The sequence below is a fragment of the Amia ocellicauda genome, chromosome 2, assembly GCF_036373705.1.
Source record: "Amia ocellicauda isolate fAmiCal2 chromosome 2, fAmiCal2.hap1, whole genome shotgun sequence".
Classification (NCBI taxonomy): domain Eukaryota; kingdom Metazoa; phylum Chordata; class Actinopteri; order Amiiformes; family Amiidae; genus Amia; species Amia ocellicauda.
In genome coordinates this window covers 62,999,839-63,022,485 of record NC_089851.1, presented here as the reverse complement: position 1 = coordinate 63,022,485, position 22,647 = coordinate 62,999,839, and the positions used below count along the sequence as shown (strand labels likewise).

At 45.2% G+C, this 22,647-nt stretch overlaps 1 protein-coding gene across 6 annotated transcripts in view; it reads right to left on the bottom strand.

Annotated features, from left to right (window-relative positions):
* Window positions 1–22,647, bottom strand: part of kmt2ca (lysine (K)-specific methyltransferase 2Ca) — a 143,380-nt gene that overhangs the window by 3,830 nt on the left and 116,903 nt on the right. For 5 of the 6 annotated variants that reach the window (XM_066688276.1, XM_066688316.1, XM_066688298.1 and 2 more), the window contains 21 exons: window positions 21,850–21,961; window positions 21,433–21,505; window positions 21,278–21,341; window positions 20,770–21,002; window positions 18,273–20,018; window positions 15,793–16,011; window positions 14,531–14,695; window positions 10,180–10,321; window positions 9,824–9,971; window positions 9,499–9,677; window positions 9,061–9,197; window positions 8,663–8,933; window positions 6,466–6,605; window positions 5,654–5,761; window positions 3,545–4,673; window positions 3,253–3,389; window positions 2,083–2,225; window positions 1,591–1,759; window positions 992–1,108; window positions 436–509; window positions 1–98 (listed from right to left, as the gene is read on the bottom strand). The exon at window positions 1–98 is cut by the window's left edge and continues 11 nt beyond it. In XM_066688276.1, the coding sequence (XP_066544373.1) occupies window positions 1–98; window positions 436–509; window positions 992–1,108; window positions 1,591–1,759; window positions 2,083–2,225; window positions 3,253–3,389; window positions 3,545–4,673; window positions 5,654–5,761; window positions 6,466–6,605; window positions 8,663–8,933; window positions 9,061–9,197; window positions 9,499–9,677; window positions 9,824–9,971; window positions 10,180–10,321; window positions 14,531–14,695; window positions 15,793–16,011; window positions 18,273–20,018; window positions 20,770–21,002; window positions 21,278–21,341; window positions 21,433–21,505; window positions 21,850–21,961 (5,604 nt within the window). The remainder of the gene's footprint in view (window positions 99–435; window positions 510–991; window positions 1,109–1,590; window positions 1,760–2,082; window positions 2,226–3,252; window positions 3,390–3,544; window positions 4,674–5,653; window positions 5,762–6,465; window positions 6,606–8,662; window positions 8,934–9,060; window positions 9,198–9,498; window positions 9,678–9,823; window positions 9,972–10,179; window positions 10,322–14,530; window positions 14,696–15,792; window positions 16,012–18,272; window positions 20,019–20,769; window positions 21,003–21,277; window positions 21,342–21,432; window positions 21,506–21,849; window positions 21,962–22,647) is intronic. The other variant, XM_066688287.1, reaches the window with a different exon arrangement.

Here is a 22,647-nt window from a genome sequence, read left to right as displayed (position 1 = left end):
TTTGAATCCTCCTGTTCGAGCTGATGATGATTTTGTGTCCTCGTTCAAAGGTCACCACTTCAGCGATGCAGTTCGGGGCACAGGAATGGTTGATATACCTACAGAGAAAAAAAGGTCATGCAGAGGTCATTCAAAGATCGACTTAGGGCAGGCTTTCGAATCCAAGCCGATGTACAGATCTGCAGAATTGGTGGCAATGGGAACCAGACAGGAATAGAATACTGTGAAATAGAGCTTCGTTGCCGCTGAGCTCTAAACAGATTTAAATCTCGGCTAATCGGCGCTTAAAACAGCCCCGAGAAGAATTCAGATCAGAGCTCGATTTGGCGACTGATACTGGAGAAAGCACCCTGTAGCTCAGTTACGGCTGACCCCGGATCATTATTAAACGGGGACTGAAGCCGGGCTGAAAGTGGGCTGTGTCGGATCACCTACCTTGCCGGACCTCCCGTCAGCGTGGCGTCAATCACGTGTTCGCTGTCCATCCGGAACATGTACACACCACGGTTCTGTGAAGAAACCCCCCCAAACACACAGGAACAAATGAGTCACAATGAAGATGCAGACACACAATCAAACAATGAGGGGAACCCACTTCTTTATCGTGTCTAAATGACAGCAGGAATGATCGGCACATCCGTCGCCTGTATTTCACACTTGAGATGCGGACAATAAAGCGACTACCCATCGGCCGTCTCTGATAAGGCCTGGCAGCTTGTTTTTCCGTACTGCTTCCTTATCAAACTCTCTTGGGAAAACAAAAGAAGATCATCTCAATGTACGCCTAGCGTCGGCAGTGCCTCTCTAGCATCTAGTGATAGGGTAACCGGACAGCAGACAGCAGTTTTGTTTTGGGATTTTAACAGCCACGGTTGAAACTGTTCACACCCTGCTTTTTGAAAGCATGTACTAAATGTCGGCCAAAGGCTGATTTCACCCTCTATGGCCTTTTAACAAGAGGGCAATTCAGGGAGTTCGAGTTCCGTCATACCTGGGATTCGTACAGCTTTTCCTTCCTGTTGGCCACTTCGTTGCGTATGACCGTCCCGATGTACTCGATGACCATGGTGTACTTTTCAATGTCCCTGGCAGCGTACAACCCGAGGCCCTGCCAAGAAAGTCAGCACGAGATAGATCACGGTCATCATTAAGAATAATAGAATCCATTTTGACGGGAGTTCAGGTACAGGCTTACAGACAGGTACAGAATTAAACCGTTATGAGCCTCTGAAATCTAAAACCGGGACCCAAGCAATTCTGGGAAGAGGCCGGATTTCAGTGACAACCCAACACAGTAACAGGAGTCTGTGCATCTCGAGATGGCTTCATCTCTCGATAATTCCTTGCGTTTCTTTCAGACTTCACATCCGTAAAGTTGCATTCGATTCAGTGAGAGCAGACGCACATTACGGCGCGTATGTCTAGAGATGGTGAACTGCGTTTCTGCACAGCTACGGAGAACAGATTCATGCCATGAAAAGACTGGTGACTCTACAATAGACTTCACTGATCACCTAAAAGAGTTATTCAAACTAAACGCCACATAGGTGGGGTCATACGTTTAGGTAAGTCTGTGCATCTGTGTCTGACCTGGATGCGAGAGCGTGCCAGGTACACGTTGCTCTTCCACTCGGTCTTCATCTTGCGGTACTGAGAGGACTTGGAGTGGACGAATTGCTTGCTGTAGGGCGCGCTGTGCTCCCCAGTCACGGTGCTCTGGAAGGACTTGGAGGTGCTGGTGCCATTCAGGGTGTGCGGTCTGGAAGGGAACGGGGGACCAAAAAACAAAAACAAGACACACTGAAGCTTTTTCATCACGACTGGAATTAAACACGCACGCAAGACAAGGGCCTTCAAAACAAGCTGGAGACGGATGCAAGCCGGAGCGATGCAGAGTAAAGACTCGGAGGGAGACAGCACGGGACCCAGACCCTCTGAACACAGGATATCACACACAGACAGAGACAAGAAGCCACTCCACAAGAAGAAAGCAACACGCATTCACACACACATGCCACAATGAAGACTAACAACGCAAAATCAGAATTGTAATATTTTTAAGTTTAAAATCGAACAAAATACCTTAACACAAACCTCTTGACATGGGAGCTGATCTTGGGCTCGGAGCGCGCGCTGCCCGTGGGGTTGATGGCCAGAGGCAGCTCCATCAGAGGGTTGCGGCCGTAGCGGAAAGTATACTTGTCACAGGCCTCAACCCCCGGGAGCTGGAGGGGGAGAGAAGAGAAAGAAAAGAAAACAAAAAACGGTTAAATGCAACTTGTTTTGTCACAGGCAGCTGGACTCGCCCACAGTAAACAACATGACTGCTATCACTACAGACAGAGATAAGTGGACCGAAGAGGTGTGTGGTTGTATCTGCTATAGAGTTTTAAAAACAGCAGTGCAAGCAGATCTACTACAAGAGGTTTACACGGAGTTACAACACAGGAAATGCATTGTATCTCACTGTATGTATAGAGTAGTTGAACTGGAGAAGAATCTAAATCTAAATACAATATTTTTAAGCCTATAGCTCTGAAAATCAAATGCTCAGCACAAGCACAACCCTGGCTGTTAAGTTCCTCTGGCCTCTGTTTTGAGAGGCACTCAATTACAGCAGAGTGGGCAAGGATTGGTGGACTACAGTCAGACCTTTGATAATGGAAGGGACTGCAGCGCGCCTGAAGCATAAAAGATACAAATGGGCCTCAATATCAACCTATAATTGAAAAAGAAGCTATAAATTAAGAGCTATAAAAGAAGAAAAAAAGATTAGTGAACTTGAGCTGGAAACGCATTGTGTAGAAATGGCTTTTCCCTGGCATTTACAAATTGTAGTTAACATCGGCAGTGCCAGTCATTACGGTTCACTTTCTTGTGAGTGACATTTCTGTTCGTAAATGTTGGCTGCTTCATGGTCTATTAAACAAATGTCAGAATTAAAAAAATAAAATAAAATCTTGACCTGCAGAGAATTTTAATGTAAAAGGAATATCACCAGAGGAAGCTGGGGGGGGGTGGAAGGTGTGCCACTTTACCTTCACTATCAGAATAAATGATTTTGACATTAACTGCTGAGTTTAAAGCTGTGAACTCGTATACATTAACTTAAATTACAAACATACTTCAAGTGCAGGAAAAAGAAAGTGTTCGAAAGCATTTACACATTTTCCAGCAATTTTCAATCTGGTCCAAAAATGGATTCAAGCATGTTGTGTGTGTGTGATGGGAGTCGGAGTAACCGGCCCTTACCGATTCCGCTATCCTAGTTACAGCCGAGACTGTGAGTCCGAAGAGGTCCTCTCCTTTGAGGTACATCGGGAAGAGTTTCAATGTGCCGGATTCATTGCGACGTTCAGCTACGGGCTCCAGAACTTTATCCCACACCCCTGTGAGACCCCGCAAATGACAGGAAATTGAAGTTAATGTTTTAGAAATTAATAAATGTACATAACTGATCTGGAAACTAGTACCCAGCACACACACAGACCAATATACAAGTTGCGGCAGGGACAGTGTACCGAGGAGAGCTCTGGTGGCATACCTTTTGGAGTGCCGTCGGTGAGCACTAGGTCCTCGTAGCCCTGCTCCACCACACGGATGCTGAACTCCGGCCGGCTGTCCCGCTCGTCGATGGAGCACAGGTAGCGGCAGCGGCGGTTGCTGTGGCGCATACTCCAGTACAGGCGGCTGGCCTCGAAGCCCACGGGGAAGATGGCGGCGGGGGAGTGGAAGACCTGCATCTGGTGGGGCAGCAGCTGGCCGATAGCGTGGAAGATGAGGCTGCCTACGCGGAAGGTGTGGTCGCGCTCGCCACGCTGCACAATGCTGGCGATCTGGCGGACCTCGTCGCGCTGCACGTAGACGCGGCGGAACACGGCGAAGTAGCGCAGCTCCTGCTCCTGGCCGGCCGCGCCGCGGGGCCGGTGCATGTGGCACAGCATGGTCTTGTCCTTGAAGAAGGTGCACTGAGCGCGGAGGGCACAGGTGAAGTGGTAGACGTTGGTGCAGCGCAGGCGGTGGCAGCCGCTGGTGGCACCGGTCTTTTGGCAGTAGGCGCACTTCATGGCCAGGCCACGCCGCAGCGCCAGCTCCACGTTGATGAGCGCGCCGGCCTGGGTCTCGTACACCTCGGTGGACCAAAGCGCGCAGTTCAGATGCACCCACAGGTCCAGGTCCAGGTTGAGAAGCCGGGCCGGGCCGTCCGTCATGCCGTCGCCCTCCTCGTGGCAGAAGCAGCACTTGCGCTGGTCCTTGGGCAGAGGCTCGGGCCGCAGCGACGCGCCCAGCTTCTGCAGCAGCTCGTCGATCTCCTCCTCGCAGGGCAACTTGAAGGTCCCCTTGGGAAGCACCACCTGCACGCTCCACTTCCTCCAGCGCATGCCCCTCCACCTCTTGCCTGCGTGGCGCACCTCCTCCGAGACGCTGTGCACAGCGCGGGGCCTGGGCTTCAGCTTCACCGTCACCTTTAGTGCCTCCGCCTTGGTCTCCGACCTGGCCACCTCCGAGGAGGCTGTGGGGAAGGCGATGGGGGGCGTCGGGGAAGGGGACTTGGGCTGCAGCTGTGGCAGGCAGTGCACGTCCAGCAGGGAGGTGTTGTTGCTGTACTGGTGGTGTGTTTTGGAAGCCACTTCTTTGACTGGGGAGTCGGAGGGGGCCTGAGTCACAGCCTCCTGAAGCGAGAACAACAGGTGTGCAGATTAGATCAACAGCATGAGGTGTTTGAGAAAATAAGTCACACTGAACAACTCTGCAGTTTTAGCAGTCTCTCATAGCAAGGCTGTTATTTTGTAACTGCAAGAGAGGGAGCATAGTGGTCCCCTAGCATGGTTTTGTTTCCCCATTAAAAGAAAAAGCTTTGTCCTCAGTCTGCCATTCAAAGCACACCTGCGCGCCGGTTGATGTTGGGAGCAGAAGTTCGGCCTTCTCTGCCGCCTCGCAGGATTTGCATGAAACCACGCTGCCATCTTGCCCGGGAGCTTCCGTTTAACCATGCAAGGCCATTTTCCAAGTGAACGTGATCTGGCACTAAGCTCCAGGCCAGGAAAATTAATTTATGGGGCTGTGGGTTCTGTTAATACAGCTATTTAATTAAGTAGAACCGAAGTCCGAAAAGAATAGTTAATGCAGACCAGACTAGTGCAGCCCTCTGGGTTTTGCACGTAGGCCTAGGTACCAGACAGATGTGTTTGAGTCTCTTCTGTTTTGTGCTACATGTTCTGTCATGGTTGCAAAATCCTCTCTTAAAGCACTTATGGTCTGTTGATCTAAATCCTTTCCTCCTTTTTATTTTCACTCATCTACAGAGCAACATTTGAAATGTATTCTTGGCATTTTACATGAGCTCATTTCTTTGCTGATCACAGCTTGCTTATAACAAGTACCCAAATCAAAGACATCGGCGCTATAAAAGGTACAGTAAATGTGATCAGAAAAGGCATGTGTATGAAATAAACTATACGTCTCACTTAGAAGTCTTTTTAAAACCCCAAACTCTTTCAAATATTCTGCAGTGGCACATCCACTGAATTGTGTAGTACTGTGACACAAACCATACAAATGTGTGTGCAGAATCACAAACCCCATTTCCCCATGTGTGCACTGTTATCATCTCTCTCCTTTCTTGTCCGGGACTAGCACTGCTTATTCATACCTTGGTCTCTGTGGCTTTGGCCTGGATGGCCGCGGAGAACAGAACAAAGCAGTTGTGACTGCAGAAGACCAAGCTCCCTCCAGCTCTCCCCAGGCTCTCCTGTGGGCCCTGAGAAACAAGAGTTAAGGGTAAACATCGGCTCCCCCCGACGAGAGCAGCTCTCCTCCGCCTCCCCATCAGCCCAAATTATCATTCAGACGCAGGGAGCAAGTGACACAGTGGGAATCGCAGATCAAAAAGACGGCAGCGACTCCTCGCGCGCCAACCTCTGTTGATGCCAAAAGGAACTCGTGCATTTACATATCGCAGACACATCAAAGGTACTGCACATTTGAATAACCTGCACTTCGAGAGATTTAACCGTTGGTGAACTTTGCGTTTTGTGCCTTTAAAATTGATATTTCCATCATTATCCCACGCCTCCCCCCAACTACACACACACACACCAGTTAACCCCCTAATTGCTCTGGGACAGCACATTACTCTCGATAGAAGAAGAATAAAAAAAAAAAAAAAAGGGATTTGCATTAATTACAGGCTATACTTTTCCGTGCCCCGGAGCAAGAACTTGATAAATCTATCCTTTGAAGTCAGTCCCCGACAGCAGGCCGAGATCACAAACGGATGTAGGAGGTTACGACTCCAGGGAAGCAAACTGCACAAAAATGAACTATGGCTTTTCAACTGAGGACAGAGAAACCAGCCTGCTTGGAGCTGAGCAATGTTGATCAATGGGTTGAGTTAATCACATCAAATCAACGGTAAATCATAACCATAACAATGCGGTCGCTGGTCGGGCCTGTACACAGTACCTGTGCATTACAGGGCAGGTCTTTGGTGAATTTCCGCACTCCGTTTCCAAGAACCACGACCTTGCAGTGACAGCACCACTGTGGTTTGGGTCCAGGGTTCCCTTTCAGGACGTGGTGTTCTCCTTTAATCATCGCCGAGCCTGGAAACACATTGACACTTATTAAACACGGTAGAGAGCGACACTTGTCAACTTGCATCATATAAACGGCTAAAAATAACACTTAAAAACACTTCCTGTCTGTGACTGCGAGATCTACACAGCCATTTCCAAGAGACACTTTGGATCCGACAGTTTCAAAGCGCTAAATGGAAACATGTTGGCAGCTTTAAAAACAGCTGAACCTGTCAGTCAAGGTGTTAAGGAAGTCTGTTTTTCTTTATCAGAAAAAAAACAAAACAAAAAAAAAACAGTCAAGGCTTCTCAAAGAAAAAGAAAAAGCTGTGCATCATTGCCATTGAATCCGCTCGACAGCGACTGAAGATAATCCACAGTTTCAATGGTTTAACAGCAGGCTTTTCTGAACGGGATGGCAGCAATAGACTTCAATACTTTAGAAATGTAAAATACACTGGTAAAGTTACATTTTGTAAAAACATGATTATCCCAAAAAAACAAAAACAAACACAAATCTGACAGGTTTTAGGGGTTAGAAGTTCGCTCAATTAAAGTACCGTACCGAAGACGCAAACAGTAGCTATCTTCTGCCCATCAAGAGAGGAACTTCTATACCCAGAAGGGCGAGTTGATACGTTCATTAGACGAGATCTGGCATGATCCACTTGAAAGCGGGAGGTTACAAACTAACAAGCTCGAGCCGAAATCATTACTCCGGTTTCATTAACTCCTCAGATCTTGGTCTTAAATCGATAACGATGCCCATCAATATTTGGCGCCAAAGGGCCTTTTCTCAGAAGCTTACAGAGGTTATTTTTTTGGTTTTCCACTAAGGAGACATTTATAAATCTTTAAAAAGGGTTAATTATGGCTGTGAAAGTACTAGGATGAGAGAATCAGCCTGTGCCAATTTAGATGGGTGTGGTTTCTTTATAAACCCCATATAAAGAATACTGTGAATATCTCCTTTTCTTGATGAATTCTCTAAAACGGCCTGATATTTGGATCACATCAAAACTATAAAAGTATGTTTTATGCACATGCACATTAACTACCATTGAAGATTACAAACTAAAAATAATTTCACATACTATGCAACCTAGCAGTTTCCTTTGCATTTAATAAAAAAAAAAAAAGTCACATTTGTCCTCAGATGAAGTACATTTTCCAAATAAACAATACATTCACATCTATACCTGAAAACACCACACACACAGGTCTTGCAGGGATAGGAGTTTCTTTAAGGAGGAAAAAACTCAAAATATTGGCATGTCTTTTTATTAAAAGAAACCTTGAACAAGATCGATTAATTTGAAATAGGCCTATTGGTTTTTCTTGATCTCTAAATCTTCCTGTAGCTCTGCACTTCAGAGCATTTTGAACATCTTGTTATCTGGCCGTGCTCATCAGACTGACCTCCTGGGGGGCTCACAGCGTGCAAATCTAACAGTCAGAGGCCAAGTTCCTCCTGGTGATGGTGCACAGGGCCAATTCAGTAACTGTGATTTTTGGCACACCACTAACACAGCCCCCTCATCCCCAAACACTACAAACATCCAGTTCCTAACATATTTCTTCATTGAAAAGCTGGAAAAAATATGTTTAATTAATGTGTGCTTTAAAAATAAAGAAATAATACTATATAGAAAACACACTTTATGGCTGTGAGGTCACTCTTTAGGTGTTTGAAGGACTTAGGCGTCCTTTTCAACTATGCAATGGCTGGACAACACCAGCCCTGAGTAGCCCCAGCTGTATCTTCTGGGTTGGTCGTTTGCAAGCTGTTGAGTACGTATTGTGCTTAATTATTGTTAATTAGCATATGTTCGAAGGAGTTCAGTGAAATGATGATTTAGTGAGAGACAGGACTAGAGAGTGAGAGCAACAGAACACACACACAAAGGCAGCTGGAGAATCCAAAGCAGGAATGTTGTAAGAACAATCTTTTGGGGAGGAAAACCTCAACCCTTGAAAAACACCAATTAACCAAATCTGAAGCCCAGACACAGCAGAAACAATACTGTCAGAAAATATATAAAGGGTGTAAAGAAAACAACATTACTGAACACATTTGTCCTCACCAGTAGGGGGGAAGTGAAGTGGGGGTTGGTTCTGGTGCACCCCGTGAGGTCCAGACGGTCTCAGGAACCTCATGACCCCCGGTGGGCCGGAACTGGGGCCATGGAAGTGCAGCGGGGCCCGATGCTCGAACCCGAAGCCCTGCCCATGCCCCATCTTCAGGCTGCTGAGCAGGGCCACGGAGCCCCGGTCCGGAGCGCTGCTGATCTCGTAGCTGTTGGGGATCTTCACACACAGCAGGTCGGCCACCGCGGCCACCACACCTGTGATGTTCTGGAAGGAATGATATTAGTCTATTGATGAACACGATAACAGACTTGAAGCTCAACACTGAGTAATCAACATGCTGCAACCCCCCCGGCCCAGAAATATCACTTTAGAAAGGACAACACACTGTCACCTCCGCTGCAGCTGGGTTCAGAGTGATGGCGATGGACACGAGACCGGTTTTTGAACAGTTGGGAGACTGGCCAAACTGGGAGCCAAAGAACATGCTGGAAGGCTCCATCTTGATGTTGCTCTGCCTGGCTTCCGATCCTAAACAACAAGACCACCCAACACTCATCACACCAGCAGCACACAAGAAAAGACGTGACTGCCTCCACAAACTGAAGATCTTACTACTACTACTACAGAACTGGTTTAGGTGGATATGTCAAGCAGATGTGTCTGAGGAGTTAGAAAACGCTGGACTGTCGATTTTCTCATAGTAGGTAAAGGGAGACGTTACCAAACCTCTGTTCACTAGTTTTGATTAACTTTTCTAATCTCTGTGAAATGTTGCACCATTGAGTACACTCAGATTTGGAAGTGAAGGAGGCTACAGACAGTTCGTTACCTTTCCAGCTGGAGCAGGGCAGCATGGGAATGACCGGCGAGGGGGCTGGGTCGGGGGGCTCCTCCTTCACCAGAGAGAGGTCCGGGTAGCGGCTGACCTCCCCCCCCACCACGCTCTCAGGGGATGAGGAGGGCACAAAGCTGTCGGGGGAGTCTCGGTCTTCGCAGTGCTCCTGTCCCCTGCAGAGAGAGAGGAGAATCGATCTGTAAAATAAACATGGAGCATGGGGCGGCCACATTTGCAGATGTTGACGGGTATTTAAGAACATACTGTCCGCCAGGGCAGCTAGAAGAGCATTGATATTTTTGAAAAACTGGGCACCCACCGCAGCTCCTCTTGGTTATTGTGGGGTGGCGTGGGGAGGGAGGCAGGAACGTCCACGGTTTTAGGACCCTGGGCAATGGCACGAGCCAACAAGTCATCCTCGGGTCTGAAGGGCATCTGGAACTGCTTGGGTCCTAGGCTCTTTGTGACTAAAGCAAAAAACACACAAAACAATGCACACCATGAAATTGAGATGAGCAATATCAGGCATAACGTCAACAATATCACACACCTTAATAATATTAATATTAATATTATACACATCGGTCTCCCAGATTTGGGGAGATCCAACACAAACACACTTTCCATTCGCACTTGGATAAACACAAGACGATAAGGCGTGTACAGGACTTGTACCATCATGTCCTCCCATCACAGCAGCTTTGCCTGCCAGCTCCTCTGCGGTGGCGAAACCGTTCACCATCTTCTGACGAGCCACCGGAGGGGGGGTAGGCGGCAGGGAGGCAGGGGGGGTGGGCGGGTTGCTTAGGTTGTTCTGCTGCAAAATTAACACAAGTCAGTGCTTTAGATCAGTGGTGGTGGTGGTGCTGTGCAAGACAGGTACAATGACAGCACAAGGCACTTCCTAAAGACACATTCTGGAATGAAGAGGGAAAAGCACTCCAATGAAACAAGAGCTCTTTGCGTCTGGGCAGTGCGCGCAGTCACTAAACTAGACCACGTGGCAGCGCACACCAGGAGCACGTTCAACACACACTTCAAACTAAGACCAATTCGGCCAGCTGGGATTCATCAGCAACCTGCTTCTCCAGAAGCCAGCTGAGAAATCGGGATGAAATGCCGTAGCCACTTTCAGAAGTGAAAAAGCAAGGAGAATTCGAAGAAAAGTCCCACACACTATCATAACAGTCTCCATACAGCACTATCCACACGGCTGGCCCACATTGCTATGGGATAGAAAGATGCTTTTACCCAAAGATTTAGCACCTGCCTTGGAGAGCCTGCCAAACGGACACAGTCTCTGACACCAGCCACCTGGCCACAAGAGACCGTCTCTCAAAACCGCCAAGGGGACATACATTAGCAATCTCCTGGGTTTAATCAGGAGATAAATGTCCTATCCATCTCGCTGGAGAGAGATCAGCACTTCGAACTGAAAACAAGACGGCCAGCTGGGATTCATCAGCAAACTGCTTTCACAGCAGCTAGAGGGGGAAATGACGTGGCCATCGTCGTGGAGGTTATTCCAGTTCAAAGTGTTGATCTCCCAGCATTGAGACACTATATACACCCATACGGAAAGGAAATATATTTCAATATATTATAAAAATGTGGACATATCATGCAATATAATGTAAAATATATTTAGTTCAAAATACATTTTCCTAAATTATATCTAAAATGCATTAAATGAATATTTTTACCAAATGTATTTGTAATTTTTACAAAATATATTTCACAAAATATATTTCCAATTTCAATAAAACATATTTAACATTGCATTGTAGTGAAATGCCCAAGTCTCAAACTCAGTTATTGGAGGTATGTATTGTCTATTAGCCATTGTCTAATTTGACAGGACAAAGTTGGGGCCCAAGTGGGTAGTAGCTGGTTAGACTGGGCTCAGCTGGGCTTGGGCTTTAGACAGGGGTTGCCAATATCTGCAACTCTACATACATGTATGTGCCTTAACTCAGTTCAATCAGCTGGAATCTGCACTGTGGCTCAATTTGAAATAATGAAATGCATATTAAACTAAATTAGTGAATAATGCTTTTAAAAATTAAGGGTGCCAAAACTTCAGTCTCAACTGTATACCAGTATACATTTTTTTTAATATGTTTTACATTAATACAAAAATATGTGTTCCTAATATATGACCTGTAGCGATCTATCCATTTAGCCATCTATTAATCTATAATGAGTCTGAGCCGTACAAGCTCCGAGCTGACGTGATATGCTCTGTTGTCAATCAAGTTTGAAACCCTTGATACTCGGAGCGGATTGGAAGAGAGAGAGATGCGACAGAGCAAGGCAAGAGAAGGTTTGAATGAGTCGAGCGGGAAGATTTGGATAAATGCTGCGAACAACTGACTGTTTTCCTTTTTGCTTTATGTCAGTTATGTAAAATGTTTTACTGAGCGTTAAGAACTAAATTAAGAGATTTCAGACAAGGATTAAAGACTTGTTGCTGACGTGTGTTTTTTGGGATTGAGTCGCCGGTACCAGTGTTTGTTTTGTTTAAACCAATGGTGATCAGGACCAGAACAAGACGCCGATGGAGACTTCACAGCATGAGACATGAAATCCAGTGTTTGCTATGTGTGTGTAACTCTGGACTGTTTTTGTTTTGCGCTTACAGTTATTCTAATGATATGGAAGTTGTACAGGTGATCAATCATTCTCATGAATATAGCATGTCTATAAAACACTTATTATTGTTATATTCTCTTTGTTTTCATCCCTAGTGATTTTTCTGTGAAGCAAATCAAGTCAAAACTATGCTTTTTACCTGGTCTACTGCAAGTGTCAATACTTGATTTGTGTAAACATCACATACATTATTCTGTATTCACCCCCCCATTGATAATAATAATGTTACTAATTTATTTATTTTCACAGATGCAACCAAAGAAATGTCCAGGCACTAAACAAGGGGACATCAGGAAGACTCAACGGCATATTCAACAAGCTTCGTCACCAGCTGAAGGAGAAGGAGGACACGGCCCTTCATCTGGACACTGTGATGTCATTGTTAATGGCCCCAGGGTGGAGGCGATCATGTGCCGTTTTTATACAATCGCATGTCGATTAGAGTTTCCACTGGACTGTGCACGTCTAGAAGTCCTCTGTCTCTTGCGGCAATTCATTCACCTTCTACAAGTGTATAAATAGTTTTATATTATATTATTATTGCTTATTGTTAGTTGTACTTGTTAAGTTGTAGTTTATGTAGTTTTTAGCAAAAGCTATACAGTGCTGTGACGAGATATGTTCAGAAAACAGGGTAGTGAAGCAGTGTTTGCAGCAACCAGATCCATCACAATGCTGCGCCCTGTAGTGCAGTCTTCCAGGTTTATTGAAATAAACCATTCAATAAATGTCACAGAGCAAGCCGGTAATGGCACAGGTTTTGATTATGACCGAGTTTTAGTTGATAGTTACTGTTCATTCTTTATTATTATTATTATTATTATTATTATTATTATTATTATTATTATTATAGCACAGAATTTTCAATTGTGGTAATTTCGTATTTGTATGTTTTATTTGCATTTTAGTGTATTGTTTGTTTTTATTATAAAAAAAACATTATTATAAAGTATACTATTGTAAACTAAGAAGTTATGTATATCGCATTTGCATGGTTTTATTTGTTCTAACAAAAAAAATGTTTTTCTCTCTTGAACATGGACATGTAAATGGGAGCGTAAAGGTTTTTTTTCATCCATCATATATTTACATTTTTAAAGCAATGTTAGGTGTTAAAACTTATTTTCAAAATCTGGTATCTGGGAAGGGTTTTCATTATTTCATCTGGAGTTGAAATGGTTAAGAGGATAATTAAGGTGTATGTTTTATATTTAAAAGTATGTTAATGTATTTCGAAGTTTTGAAAAATATATAAAAGTATTATGTATTTCAGTATATAAAAGTGGCCATAATTCAAATTTTTATGGTTTTAAAAATTTCTTAATGTATTTCACAATATACAAAACTGCAATTAACATTTTAAAGTATATTATAAGATACTGTAATATATTTTCCAGAAGACAATATTGTAATATATTAAACTATATTGTGATGTTTTGATAATGTATTTCTTATATATTGCTTAATTCCGTGTTTGTATTTTCACAACCCTGTTTATATTATGATGTTATTGTATGACTCTGTTGTATTGTAGAGGACTCTGATCATGCCAATAAAGCAAATTTTAACTTTACATTTTATATTTTACAAAACATATCAAATTAATCTCAATATACAAACACAGAAATAATGTATATATTGTAAAATATATTGTAGTATATTATAAGCTATTCTATGTTCCAGGACGATAGGACAATATATTGTAACATATGTTAAAATATATTTTGATGTTTTCATAATAAAAATATATCACAATATACAACTGCAATAATTTACATATTTTAAAATATATTACAATATATTCTAATATATTTTCCAGGAATATATGACCGTGTATTGAAACTGATACATTAAAATACAGTTTTTTTTACAATAACATATTTTGAAAAATATATTCTGCATATATTACATTTCCATAAGGGCACTGCCCAGAGCCTTCAAAATGAGCACTTTAATTGCATCTCTGAGACGTACTAAATGGAGAAATGGCACGTGCTTGTATTGCAGGGTTATAGTAAGTAGAGAGTTGCCTGGCTGGATTAAATCAATCAAACAAAAACACAGAACACACATGCTGAGCCACAACTCTAACTATGTTTTCCTTTTGCCAGTGCGAATTTGTGGGGGTGTGCAAGACAGCTGAATCATACACTGCTTTAAAACTACTTATGAACTGCCCTTCCCCCCAAACCCCCCCCAAGAAAACAAGAAAGGGAGAACCTGACCCAGCTATGGGGAGAGAGAACAGGGAGACTGCCAACACACTGAAACAGGCACATGAAAGAAGGGTGAAGCTCTGGAGCACATTAACCCTGCAGGTCTTCTAGATTACCTCAAAATGGTCAGGGACGCTTTCAGACCAAAAGAAACCCACCTTGTAAATGAGCTGTGAGTAGTAGTCCGACACGCCATCCAACGAGGCGCTGCCGAAGGTGCCAGCCAGGCGATTCTCCCCGTTCAGCTGCCCGCTGCCGTAGGGGGGAAAGTGGGCGAAGTTCACTCCTATGAGTGGCTCCATCAGGGGCAGGAGAGAGAGTTGCTGGTGGGGATGCAAAGCAAACACAAACACAAAGAAACAAACACAAACATTACTGAAATGCATTCAAATTCACAGAATTACTCAACTTTGACTTGCAGGCTGAGTGACTGCTTTCCGAGAGCTTGCTCTGGACTCAGATTGGATCAAGTGTCCAGTGGGAGGGTCTAGACCGCATCAGCAGGAATCGGATGCAAATACTTGGCTCACCTCACACTCTCCTGCTGACCGGGCCTCGTTGACTAGCAGCACTGGACAAATTATGCAATCAATTCAAGGCTACGGTCTTGGATTTGAACCCACAAATGTGGCTTTCAACCCAGGGTCTGGCACAAATACGGTCTCTTCTGCTTTTCCTTCCAGCTGGGCTCCTCTGGTACTTAATGAAATCCTTCACCTGAACCGTCTCCACTCGTTTCACAGCTGACAGTAATTAGAATGTGTCCAGTTAAGCAGTTACTATAATTAGGTTTCCAATTAAGTAATTTAAGAGCCCAGCTGGAATTTAAAAAAACCTACAGATACTCCAGGACCAGGTTTGATTATCCCTGCACTCGGTCTTAGTGTTCATCAGGGTTTTTAGTGACTCACTAAAAAGATGAGTTTGCTTGCTGTTCAATGACTGTTGGAATAATTCAAGAGACTTTAAGCTGTTATCTGCTATAAACAATGGAATCCATTTAATTTAAGTGTTGTATGCAATAACACAGTGATTTAAAAGCTTTTTTAGTCCAGTGGAATTCTGTTTCTGGAAACCAAACCTGCAGAAGGAAAAAACAACAATATGGGTCTGGTTGTGCAGTACCGCCGCATTTTCTAGTCTTCACCTGACCGCAATTTGCCCAATTCAGCTCCTTATTGGCTAAATGGTCCATATTTCACCCTTTCCCAAGTTCTTAGGGTGCTGGCGATTCATTAAGACCCCATCAACCCTACAGGACTGTTCCAATCTAAAGACCTGGTTCCTGGAGAGAGACTATCTAAATCAATCAATCACTGAACACTGTGAACGTGTGGGCAAGCTGGAGTCTGGGCAGTGGCTGGACACAAGACCAGAAGACACTGCCACTCTCCAGGACCAGAGCTGGGGCCCACAGTACCTGCTTCAGCTGGGTCATCAAGGTGTCCGTGTTGGTGTACACAGCTCGTCTCTCCTCCTCCTCCTTCCTCCTCTTCTTGGACCGAGGGGCCGGTTTCTCCCCGCTCTTTGGGGCCCTCTTGTTGCGCTGTTTCTTCTTGTCCTGCTCTGGTTCTCTCCTCGGCAGCAGAGGCCCCGGGAGATTCGAGCCCCCCTGTACGTGGTTGTCCATCGACTGCGGCTGGAGGGACAGAGGGAAAGTCAGAGGGTGAACCCAGTGATTCCAGAGACTAGAGCGCCTGTTGCTACCCAGACAGACTGCAAGAAGTGTGCATCAGTCACATGAGGCACAAATATGAATAAATATGGTTTAAATGATCTGAAAAGAAGCACTGAAGTATATCTAAGGCTGTCATTTTGTTCATCTTAAAATGGCATCATAATAAAGTCAGCACAAATTAAATGAATTCAAAACTACCAATTACATAACATGAAAAATGATTGAACAGTACATCAGAACAGCACTTTACATGTATCAAGCCTGCATTTCCACCGGTTGGGAAACCGATCGCTTACGTAACTGGATGTGGACGTTCCAAAGCACGAAAAGGAAGTTGAGAAACACACAGCAATAATCACCACCACCATGGCGGATTACATCCTTTATCTGAAAGCTTTACTACTGGCTTTGAAAACCTATTCAACTATCAAAATTCCTTCAGCACACAGCACAAATACTTTGTCAAAAAAGCGAGATCACATGTAGACAAGCAGAAGCGAAAATATAACTATACGAATATGCTAAGCAAACTCTGCCTTTTGTTTATATTAATGTGACATACAATACACATTTCCCCCTTATTCCTTCATTACAAGGACGTTAAGATGCTACATGGAATTAAAATGACAGATTAATTTCACATTCATAATCATAAAATACAGCCTATATAAAAAATGTTAAATTGAACACTATTTATCCTTCTGTTGTACATAGGAAATTGCCCACAGGTGGAAACACTGTGGTATATTCATGTAAGGGATTTACACCAATTCGCTATTTCAGACACTTACTGTATTGAATAAAATACAAGTTACAGTTAACGTGCATTCGTCACCGCACATTATTATGAATCTCTGTACGAGTGTATAGCTTTTAATTCATTTTGGGGCGTATTCTTACTTTTATTCTTGTTTTAAAAAACAGTTGGATATAGAATTGGTGTAATGTAAAACCCTCGAGCCTAGCCTATTGATTACGAATGCGGCTCGTTTTGGAGATATCTGCGCGCAGTGGTGGGGAAATCAATAAACTGTCGGATGATCTCAGGTTCTGATGCCAATATGGTTTGATGGGAAATTCTGCTTATCGAAGTCTGTGATGATGGTCCCAAATCATTGTTGCATTTTCCTTGTTGCCAGACACCGCAACAATGCTCTTATGTTTTGTAAGTCACCATGGATAAGGGTGTCTACTAACAAATAAAAAATAATAAATTGTCACCACCTATATCTCTGCTGCCGTGTTGAGCAATTCTACATGCTGAATAGATTCTTGAAATACAGCAGCAACAACAATGTAAATTGCATTTCTTCATGTATTTAAATGAGTTACACTTTTAGGACATAAGTATTCCATATGCACTCTTACTACATTGTGATTATCACTCTGTATATACATGTATTTAAAGTTGCACTCATTAGCACAGACGTTAGTGTATTTTATCTTCTCTTACTGTAAAATATGTATGTCTGCTATGAAAATGAATTTATGAATCATATGCAAACCAACCAGGGACACATGATTCCTAGGGGGTATTGAATTCAGCGAAACACCACATTTCTGACAGTGTTGGAAGAAACTGCATTTCTGATCAGTTCAGTTAAAAACAATATTCAAATTTCTGTCCAATCTATATAGTCAAAATAACTCTTCATCATCATAGCGCTATAACACGTCTTTCCTTTCACAGAAGCTGTGTTGACGCTGTCTTCTCATTGCTGCCGTCTGCCAACTCCTGACTAGTTAGTTGACCTCGTGAGGACCATATTGTTACTGTGTCCGCTGTCGCTCTCTTCGACAGACCACGGTTTGCTGCTGATTTTGCAAATTCTTAATCAAAAGTCTTACTGCTCGCGTCTCTTCTGCCTTTTTTAAAATGGCTCCAGCAAATAACTGCTTGTGGAGACAAATTTAACCCGCCCCCCGGCCCCTGACGTCACGGGTTCCTTGGTTCCAGACCAACAAGCTTTTGATGCTGGCAAAAGTAGGTCTGCGCTGGCCGGGAACCATTTTGTTTGCGGTGGAAAAGCTCGGAACAGTTCCAGATTAGGCACCAGCTCCGAACCGGTAATGGCACCATGTTGGTGGAAAAGCGCTATCACTCAGTTTGAGAGAGAGAAGGAAAATGGATTAAATAAAATAAATACATCAATTGCTACATGAACAAAACAATCTTCAACAGATCTAAAACGAATGAAGCCTGTGAGAACGAGTCCACTCACCACACCAGCAGAGCTCGGATTCCTCAGAGACTTGCTGTCCACCATCACCTCGTCCTCCGACCGCAGGGTTTCATCTGACCTCTGATGGGGCAGCGGGGCCGGCGCGTTCTTGTTTTTCAGGAGATGTTTGAGCAGCTCGTTCCCAGAATCCCCCTGTGGCTGCTGCTTCGCCCCTGCCCCACTCACAACTTGAGCTGAACTTTGGCCGGCAGTGTGAGGTGGGGTCCCCTCCTTCCCTTCTTCCGACTTCACCGGCCCGGTTCCCTGCTCCATCTTGGGCTCCTTCGCTCCGTGGCACTCGCTGGCATCCATCCACTCTGTCTTGATCTTGTGCAGCATCTTCTCGGGCTCATCCAGAGAGCCCCTGTCCGGCTCTGAGATGACGCTGGACTGACGGCCCAGAGTGCAGCTGCTGCCCCCTCCTCCACCTCCGTTGCTACTCCCTGACAGCTGCCGCTCCAGCTCCGAGTGGGTCTGGCTTCCCAGGGATCCGGGCGTGCAGGAGCCTGGTGGGACCTCCACCGCATCTGTCTCGGTGTGGGTGTGGCCAAGGGCATCGGCGGGGGCGTTCCTGGTGGGCGTGGAGGCCGTGTCAGACACACAGGGCGTCAGGGGGGCAGTGAGGTCGGAGTGGGGGGTGGAAGGCGTCTTGATGGAGTCGGCGTCATCGTCCTTCTTCTTCTTTCGGTTCCTCTTCTTCTTGCCCTTCTCTTCTGGGATGATGTTGGAGTACAGCTGGATGAGGGACTGGCCCGAGCCAGGGTAGTTGGGTGGGAGGGGAGTGGCCGGTTCCACGCCAAACGGAGAGCTGTCCCCGGAGCCCTGAGGCATCATCCCAGGCACTCCGAAGCCCGGTCTGGGCTGGCCCTGGATGAAGTTGGGACCTTGCATTGCTGGATTCTTGGGTCGGAAATTGGGGACTGCTATTTCAGGACCAAACGGCCCGTTGCCCACCATGGGCCGGCGCTCGCCTCCCTGCATGAAAGGGGTGACGGGAGGGGAGCCCATGAAGGCTGGCTGCATGTTTTGCTGCTGGACAAACATCTGCCCCATCTGCTGCTGGGGTCTCTGCGGTGGCATGAAGTCCAGAGGCAGGTCAGGATTGAAGTAGGTCATCTGAGAGAGCGGGCCTCGGCCCAAGTCCGGGCCCACCATGCCTTGCTGCTCTAGCTCTAGCCGCTGCTGCAGGGCCCTCTGGCGTTCCACCTCCTGCATCAGCTGGATGCGCTGCCTCTCCTGCTGCTCCCGCAGGCGCTCCTTCCTCTCGCGCTCCTGGAAGCCCTCGCTGAACGGGTTGTTGTCATCGAACTTCACGTGGGGTGTACCGCTGCCCGAATTGGACGCCACCGAGGACGTGCCCGCCGCAGGGACTGGCTTGTTCACTGGGAGGGGCACCTGCGAGGGAGCCGGGGCGGGACCGGGGTTGGCTGGGATCGGAGGAGGCATGTGGGCAGGCATCCTGGGGCTGGGAATCGGCACAGGAGCCCCAGGGTGCCACCCGGCCACATTGGGCATGCGAGGAGGAGTGGGCTGACCTGGGTGTGGAGGCTGCTGTTGGGGCATGGGCTGGGGCATGGGCTGGGTCATCATGGGGAAGCTCTGCTGGCTCATCGGAGGCCCCCCGGGGCCTAGTGGTACCGGGGCTTGGATCCCGGGCATGAGAGCCTGAGGCAGAGAGCACTGTTGCTGCTGCTTGATGCGATACTCCTCGATCAGCTCCGCATGCTCCTTCTGCTGCTTCCGGATCTGGACATCAGACACAAGAACAGAGTCAGATACAGAACCAGGACGGGTACAGACTGACACAGTACACTGGGTCAAAAAACACACTGTCAAGGGGTTTAAAGCCATAAGAGAAGAAAGCAGTGATGAGTGAAGAATTTGAAAATGCCAAATTATTCAAATCACATTTTCCTGCTGAGCAAGGTCTCATTTTTAATATTGAAGTGACGGAGGAGTAAAATTAAAACTTATAGATACACACTATTCAAAAAACCCCCTCATGGCCTTCTCTTTGTGATTTATTCAGACCCGATTTATTCTAGTGTGTTGGTATAATACACACACACACTACGCACAAATCAGGTCTACACACTAGAATAAATCAGGTCTGAATAAATCACAAAGAGAAGGCCATGAGGGGGTTTGGTAATTCAAAGTAGAAAAATAAGAAATTGGATTTCATTTAAGATTGGCAGCTTCAACAAAGACAGCAGGGCCTCAGAGGGACTCAGACCTGAGCGACCCCAGCGGTCAAAGACCCTCCTGCCTGCATGACCAGCACAGCTTGGAACGGTACTTTACATGGAGAATTGTAGTAATAACAATCAATTCAAGGCAAGTTGGACCCTAATTTGACCAGTAAATTTCACCCTGGTGGACAACTCAATGAGTCCTAACAGTCACCGCGAGACAATTCCACAGACGGCATCAACACATGACGGAAATGAGGAGAGACTGGATCTCCGCGTGGCGAGGCAGGCTGGGCGGCCGTTACCTGCTCCAGTTCTTTCTGCACCACGCTCTGCTGCTCCGTGACATGCTTCAGCTGCTCAGCGTCTTCTTCTGGGAATTCGCGGCCTGCTTTCTTGGCCGTGCGCTGCTTGGCTGAAAGTGCCTTTTTGGATTTCCTGTGGGCGCCGATCTGGTCTTCTAGAAACTTCTGCTGTATCTGGAGCAGCTGCTGCGTCTCCTGCAGCCACTCCTCGTACTGCTTCTTCTGGGCGTCGTCTAAGACAGGAGGCAGGGCATAAAGTTAGCGCATTGTTGTTGTTGTTGTATACTTATTGGGAATATTTTAATAGAAAAACATGTATACATATTACTTTTCTCTGTTCATATTTGTCAACTGACTACCTTACGAGAAGCACTACATAAAATTAAGATCATTCAATACAGATGGTAATATATAATCACTCAGGCAAGGAACCCCACTGATATGAAAGCTTTAGTTTATTATAGAGCTTTCAGCAGTAAATATGCGAGACTAAAAGGATTTGACTTACTGACAAAACCAGGTCCAAAGTTGGGAGGGTTAGGTCTCGCCATCTGAGGTGCCAGCTTGCCATCCTAAGAAAGCAAAGACAAAAACCATTATGCATTTGCTGAACAATAAACTGAAAAGATACTGACTACTCTGACCGGCTGTCCTGAGTTTTACCTGTCCGACAGGCTGCTGGGGGACGGCTGGGGCTTCGGCGGGGGGCATACCTGGCTGACCGGCAAATGGAAACCTGCAGAGAGAAGAAAAGGGAAGAATGACTGACCCTGCAATGGCCTGGTAGCACTGCTTTCTAAACACTTTGCCCCAGTGCGGTTTGTCCATCAATCTGATATTCCCCAGAGATTTAATGTTGCACACCATTTACTAAACCAAAAAATGCTTTTTTTGGTTCTGTGTTCCATACTTACATGGCCTCTGACTGTACCTTTAAATCTTTGATTACACTCAAGTAAAGTAGAGCACGTTTTTTATTGATTATAAGTAATGGATTTTTACAAATAAATCTGAACTAAAAGCCCAGTGAAACATTGTACAAACTCAGGTATTTACTTGAACGCATGTGCCAGTCCTTACCTGTTCATAACCATGGGAGTCATGCCCATACTGTTCTGAACCATGACTTTGTTGATTCCTTTCAGAGCAACCATCTTCGCCTTCATTATAGGGTCAGTAATGGCATCAAAGTCTGCAACAATAAGTTAAATTATAAAGTCTGAAGGTGGCTTTTTAAGATGATCAAGAGAGTAGAAAACTAGCTTTTATTAACAAGAACAAAATAGCATGAGAAACAGTGACTAAAACAGATATCCATTTTCCACTGGCACTGGCTTAAAATTTCAAGCACACAAGTTATGTTTAGGTAGTGGAAGCAGCACCTCTAACTTGTGTATATATAGCAGTCAAACACATTTTGTGCAGTTTGTGATCAAGCACTGGCACAAGGCAGCGGCCCAAAAGTAATCTGTGGCATTAAGCATGACAACACACTTCAGCCATGTTTATTTCTGCTGAGCTGTAGGTTTAGATGTAGGAGTGAATGTCCCATTTCAGTCCAAGCCAAAAAAAAAAAAAAAAATGAAAATTTGAATTACTTGAAATCATGAATTCTGGCAAAATATATACAAAAATACCCAAGCCCTCAAACCATACTATTCAAGGGCGGTTGCATTTTCTTTTATCCTCCCTTGCATGATGTAAAGTCTTTTCTGGCTTAAATAATTGATGTTCTCTTCAAGGAATTGTTAAAAAAACAAAAACAAAAACGTAATTTTCTTTGTGTGACAGCACTTTTCCTGCTACTTGGTATGAGAGTACGCAACCGTGTCACTCATTTTGCAGTGTCCTGGTCTTTAATTCATACACTGAATGACA